At 41.7% G+C, this 6,570-nt stretch overlaps 1 protein-coding gene across 1 annotated transcript; it reads left to right on the forward strand.

The window, feature by feature from the left end:
* Positions 1-1,186: 1,186 nt before the first annotated feature.
* skida1 (SKI/DACH domain containing 1) lies at positions 1,187-6,307 on the forward strand. Its single transcript, XM_052596814.1, has one exon. The coding sequence runs from the start codon at positions 1,643-1,645 to the stop codon at positions 4,049-4,051; it is 2,409 nt and encodes an 802-aa protein (XP_052452774.1). The 5' UTR covers positions 1,187-1,642; the 3' UTR covers positions 4,052-6,307.
* Positions 6,308-6,570: the final 263 nt, after the last annotated feature.

Raw genomic sequence — 6,570 nt, forward strand, 5'->3', positions numbered from 1 at the left:
CTCTTTCCTCACCATTGTAAAACGGCATATGTCTGTACACTGACACAAACGGGGGAGGGGGAAGTCTTTGCTTGTGAAGACCAGTTATTTTCTCTTTCACATTAGGAAGTGGGATGGAGGCCTGCCTGATCTGTGAGAGAGAAAAAAAAATGGACCGCAAAAAGTATGAATAATAGCCTATCTTTCTAACTCACACTTATCCAGACCTAATGTAAAACTGAGTAATTACGAGGGTATTAGATCATGCTGATTAACGTACAAATACTTTTTTTTTGTACACACGTGTTTCTTGCATTTTTAGCTCCTTCTGCAATTCGTATATCTTGATCGACAGTTCGTTTCAGGATTTTAATATGTATTAACTCGCAACTTAGAGAAAAAAAAGCTCTGAAGATTTCTTAAAGCATGACATTTTTAATTGTATTATTCTGCACATGCTGTTACCTTAAAGAGCGTGCCCGCAGATATCACATGCACAAAATGACAAAAAGCATTAACTGTATTTAATGTATATTGTGATTCATGTTTATTACATATGCAAATCAATATCAAAGAAATAAAACACTATACACACAGTGGTTGGTTCACGTCTCTCTTTTTTCCCCTTCTCCTGAATTCAAACGAGTTTTAGGATTGGTAAAATGCAAACATCGATATTTTCATTCTGCTTTTAGCTTTCCACTTAATATTGGCTTCAATTTCCTCGTTTTTTTTCTGTTTGAGTTAAAATGCGTATCTCCCTGAAATAGATTCATTACATTTTGCAGAGTGTATAAAGATAGCTTTAAAATGATAAAAAATTAAACATAACGGCATTGTTTTAATTTATAAAATAAATCATGTAAATAGCTGCACATCATATATATCCTGCCTACTGTCAGCATTAATAATTTTTCACAACCAGGACAACACAAAGTTGTAACAAGACTCCGACAAAATGACTAATATTAATTTCTAAGCATGAATTTATCACTAGCGAATTATTTGCTCTAAGAGAGGTGGGATTACAACGGTATGGTAATTAGCCAGGGGGATGGGGGTGGCCATGGGTGGAATATCCATTTTTATTGCATCACCTGTCAGTAACGTCCAATCAGCGTCGGCTTTGGGGGCATTAATTGATGAAGGTGTCTCCGGCCTTGCTCAGTTCCCACTGTCATTTTATTTGTGACTAAACCAGCAACGGGAATAGCAGCTGCATTTTGGGCTCTATTTCTCTCTCTCTCTCTCCCTCCCTCTCTCTCTCTCTGTCGCTCACTCCCTCTCTTTTTCCCTTCCCTACTCTCCTCGCTTTTTATCCTTCTCACTGGCAGTGCTGTTCACCTTCCTCTTTTCCTCATGGCCAAATGGGAAGGGAGCTGAGGGAGCGCAGGTATACAGGAGCTCAGACAGGCAGCAGCCGGCCTGTCGGCAACATCACACACATTCCATCGATCATGCAGTGCTCAGGTCAATGGACTGATTGTTTTCATTCAAACAGGCCATTTCATTTTTATTTTTCTATTTAAAACTTTTTGTTCACCACGCAGTGTGGACATGTCTAAGCCCATGCTGGACCGGTCAGCAGAATGCCTTGAAATAAAGCAGCAGCAGTAAAGCTACTTTAAGGACATCCGTCGCTCTAAATGTTGGAATTAATGCAATGAAGAAAATGGGGGACTTGGAATCCGGTTTTGAGGAAATGCAGGGTGTAAAGCTTGGCTATTTGGTTATCAAAGGCAAACAAATGTTTGCCCTTTCTCAAGTCTTCACCGACCTCTTGAAAAATATTCCTCGGACTACTGTACACAAACGAATGGACCATTTAAACGTGAAGAAGCATCACTGTGATTTGAAGGAACTGCGAAAGCTCAAAGCAATAAATTCTATAGCTTTCCATGCAGCAAAATGCACTCTGATTTCAAGAGAGGACGTGGAGGCACTGTATTTTTCCTGCAAAACTGAGCGCGTATTGAAATCAAACAAAAGAAGGGAAAAGACAAAAAATTCCTCAGAAAAAATGTGCGACGGCAAAAATCGCACCTCTGCCAGAAGTGACTTTTGGACAGAGAAAGTTTGGTTGAGTCTGCATGGGGTTCCTCAGACTTTCTCATTCAAAAATAAAGCTGTCCGGCAGGACCCTGTCCCTCGCACTCACTCAGATCTACCTCAAATTTACAGTAAATCCTTCGCTCGTGACTTCCAACCGGTCACGAAGTCGGCATCGACACCCTTTAAAAACTATAAAACAGATCAAATACCTGACAACTGTGTGGCTTTTAATCAGAAACATACGCTTTTTCGGCACGTTGTGACTCGGCAGCCGCTGCTCTATCAGTCCGCCATTGCAGCGCAGGCAAAGCACCAAGGCAACGCAGACCTACTTTACAAAAGGAAGAGGAAGCGCGAGAGCAGCGCGAGGCAGTTCTGGTCGAGGAGCAGACGAAGCCATCCGGTTTTGGTCGTCCCAAAGTGCTGTAAACCAAAAGTTCCCCACGGATCTTTAAGCCAGTTTCACCACCTCGAGCATGGATTATACGTCGATCCTCGGCACACCGGACATTTTCAGGAAAGCTGCAGCAGCGACACGGAATCTAGTTCCGTCTCAGAACGGGTGAACAACGATTCGGATTTCGGCTCGAGTTTCTCAACCACCAGCAACTCCGGGACTTCAGATGAGGAGGAGGATGACGACTCTCTCTCGGATTCTTCAGATGTCAGCAGCGATGAAGAGAGCTCCTCTCAGTCTGATTCGAGCTCTGTGTCCAGTCAAGTTTCAGTGCAGAGCATTCGTTTCAGGCGTGCGAGGTTCTCCAGTCTCAACACAAAAGCACCTCTGCTCTTACAGCCAACTTTTCACTACAGGCCTAATGTGCAGAACATCCCCACTAACCAAGGAGTAACGTTTACTTTGGATTGCCAACGAACTGGCAAAACTCAAAAATCGGACTTCACGTTGTCCAGGGACGCACACAAGGATGGTGATGCCGCAAACGTGCAGAAGTTCTGCCCGGTGCGGACCTGTTTCCCAGATTTAAGACAAAACGAGGGCTCTGAAGCAACATCACGCCTTGAATTTCCCAAAGATCCAAAGACAACAGACTCTGTCGCTAACAGAATTAAAGAGACTGGGCTTAAACCTAATGCAAATGGAAACAAGGCGTTTCCCCAACAAAGAATACCGGGTTCTGCAAACAAATGCTCCCAAGCCTTGATCTCCCACTGTGTTCCGGACAAAGAAATAACGGTTTGTAAGTCTTCTGACAGCAATCTTTCATTAGCAGCAAATTCCAAGAGGGAAGCGAAAACTTCCCTGAAACTGCCTTCACCTCTAAAACCGATCAAAACAGAGACCGATGAGCCCGTTAGTACCTCAGGCTTTAACAATGAGGCCAACAGGGCAGTAAAAACGCCACAATTTCTACTCAACAACGTGAAGATTAAAGTCGAGGACACCTTTGACGAATATGAATATGCAAATCAGCCTCTGGAATATCAATGTAGGGATCAAGACGCTGATGGTAAGCGCATCGGTAACGATTTAAAGGAAGCTGACCACTGCAAAGCCACAGAGAGCTTTGTTCAAAAACACCCTGCCTGTAACGAGGAATCAAGAAGCACTTTAAACACTCCTTGTTCCGAGGAAGGGGAGTCCAAGAATGGTGCAAGGGTCAGGAAAAACTACAGGGCGATGCTTTTGGGTACAAAAACCGAAAGTGTGAGGACATCCGCGAAATCAGTTGCAAAAGTTGACCGGAGCCCCCGTTTTGCAGGAAAATTCGCTAGCAGTGAGGGATCGAATGAAGACTGTGCGGGCGCGAGCAAACGCAAACGAGCGAGCGCCAGTGTAGCATCTCTGAAAAAGCCCTTCAGACTGATGGCGAATTTCCCCTCTCCTCCGTCTCTTGTTATTGGCAGCGATGGAGATTTGAGTCCCGCTTACTCTTTGAACTCTTTAAGAAGTAACCAACTGCCTCATCGTTCTCACCCAGTGTGGAGATGGCAGCTCGGTCATTCAGTTGTTCCTCCCCCTCCAAGCCACAAATTCAGGAAAGCCTCTGTTATCCCGTGAACTGTTGTTTTGAGCTCGGGGGGAAATGTCTTAAAACTGTGACAAGCACTGATTCCCGTTAGTTTTGTTTTCATTGTGGTGTTGTTTTCAATGCATAGGTTGCTGGCCTGTTGTTATGTAGCACACATCGTCCTCATATAGCACAGGCTGGCCTGGGACTCGGGAATATACGGAGGTATTTATAATAAGCTGGTCTAGTTAAAAAAAGAAGAAGAAGAAGAAGACGTTTTCAAAATGACATTGACATCGTGGAGCTGTTTTTGACCTGATGGACTGGACTCTCATGGAGCAAATTTTGCCTCATTTTGCAGGCAGGGACAGGGTTAACCATCTCTCAAAAGGATGGCGTTATAGTGATTGTCAGGTCTGTCAACTTAAATGTTGATTTTGTTTTTAAAACAACTGACTTTGGCGGTATATTTTGGGCCAATGTTTTGTATTTTCCCTTGATGATTCATCCACATACTGTATTTTTGAATTACTGTAGGCCGTTGATCCATACCTTATTTATTCATTTGATGGGTGCTCTCCAATTGTTGGCGCTTGGCTGTGTTCACTCACACGCAGCGCACCATAACATAACGGTAGGCCAAACACAATGGCCCTCGAACTGACAATCAAGAGCTGTTTGATTTGCACGATGTAATAGAGGGAAAACACCAAATCAAACTCCTTCTTTAGCACATTCATAGCTTAAGGTATAGAACAGGTAAAGCACAAATTTACCATGCATTGCACTTTGCTAATGCCCATTAAGGTGAATTAGTGACGTGTGTTTTGATTTTTCGATTTTCTTACGCAAAAGAGCCATCGCAAGTTAACCCAAAAAACTTTTTTAAATAAGTAATTAATAATGTGGTGCTATTTCCAATATGCTCGTTTGCTTTTGAGAGGAGGTTTTGCTAGTCTTCTTATTGTAAATGTTGCCGATTTAAATGGAGCGACCTACAAACATACAGACAACTGCATACATCAGTGTTTTTACAAACGTGACGAAATCAAAGGAAAAAAAAGACCTCGGTGCTAAGTGGAATACACACACATTCTGGTCAGGGTATGCTTAGTAAATGTTTATTTCTCTTTGACTCAAGTAGCCTTGTCCTTCTCGTATGGTGTTTTGATTGTATTTTCTTTTGCTAGGCCTGTTTTCCAAGGATATGGATTACCTTGGCACTCGAAAACGTAACCTTAAAAACATGCAAGTGTTAACTTGGTGTTCCACTAGAGTACCCTGCCCCATATAAATGCCTTGTGATGAATGTACTGTGACTTACCGTATTTGTTTACTTCAGCAAAAGCAGACTGCCTCCAAAACGGGCCTTTAAAAGCAAATTGTATCTGTGATGGGATCAGCCAATGAGATAAATTCTTACTTTTTTTTTTTTATTATATTGCCAAGGGACGAAACTATTCAACTGCATTCTAATTTCCTAAACAAAACAAATACAAAGCCTGTGAGTTATCACTAAATGGGCATAGACTATGCAGCTTTGGCTAAAGCGAGGCTACCGGGTTCAAGTCATTCTGAGAAAAACACGTAATAGACTTTAAAGGGTGTTTAACGTATTAAGGCATGGGTACATTACATGTACTGTTTTGATTAAGTGGGGATTGACACTATGTAGCCTATTAAGTGAAACTGCATCGCTTTGTGAATGTTCCAGTATGCGATATAGTGTGACATTCTGACAGGTGAATGATTAAAATATAGTAGTTCTATATTTTTGTAACGCGACTATTTAATGTCTGCTCTCTCGGGCGTATAAAATAAACTTTTTGGTCCGTTCTGTGTCAAAGTGCACTGCGGACGGACAGAATAGCTATGTCGTCCCAACTTCAGAGGAACGAATTCAAAACTAGCCAAATGAAAAAGATTGTAGCGCACACATCACAACCCCATTTAAGTTAAAGAAATGCATGATCTCCACAATGAACAGAAATGGAAAAATGGGCGGTGCCTCACTGTAAACATGGTAGGTTAGGAATTATCTGGTCAAGGTGGACTTTTTTTATCTTTCTGATTTTGCTACAATACTTGAGGTCAGATTTTGACATGAGTTTTTTTTTTTCTTAAATTGAAGTCACTGGTTGTTTATACAAATGCATATTTATTTTTGTGATTTTCCTGGTTTTTGTATAGATTGTTGTGTAGGATAAATGCACTCGAAATGAAAACTTGAAAACGTGAGGTGGATTTTGAAGCACTTTCTTTTTCTTTTTATGGTGAAACTGTTCATTAAATACATCTGAGTGTGATGTGAGATGATCATTCATTTTTAAGTTTAACTCCTTAATATTCATTGTTATTATAAGTTAACCGTTGTTTGGCCCTGTCTTGAGGTAACTTGCGGTTCCAGCAAATGTAAGATCAAACTTTAAGATAAGTTGTTTATTGTAAAGAAAAGTGTTAGTATGGGGGAGGGGTTTAGAAACCGATGGTCTCGTGCCCTGCTATACACACTATGGACTCAAGCACACTACTCATAAGCCTATAACCACACATGAGCGCGCTTATGCTA

Source organism: Carassius gibelio, chromosome B24, assembly GCF_023724105.1.
Source record: "Carassius gibelio isolate Cgi1373 ecotype wild population from Czech Republic chromosome B24, carGib1.2-hapl.c, whole genome shotgun sequence".
NCBI classification, from domain to species: domain Eukaryota; kingdom Metazoa; phylum Chordata; class Actinopteri; order Cypriniformes; family Cyprinidae; genus Carassius; species Carassius gibelio.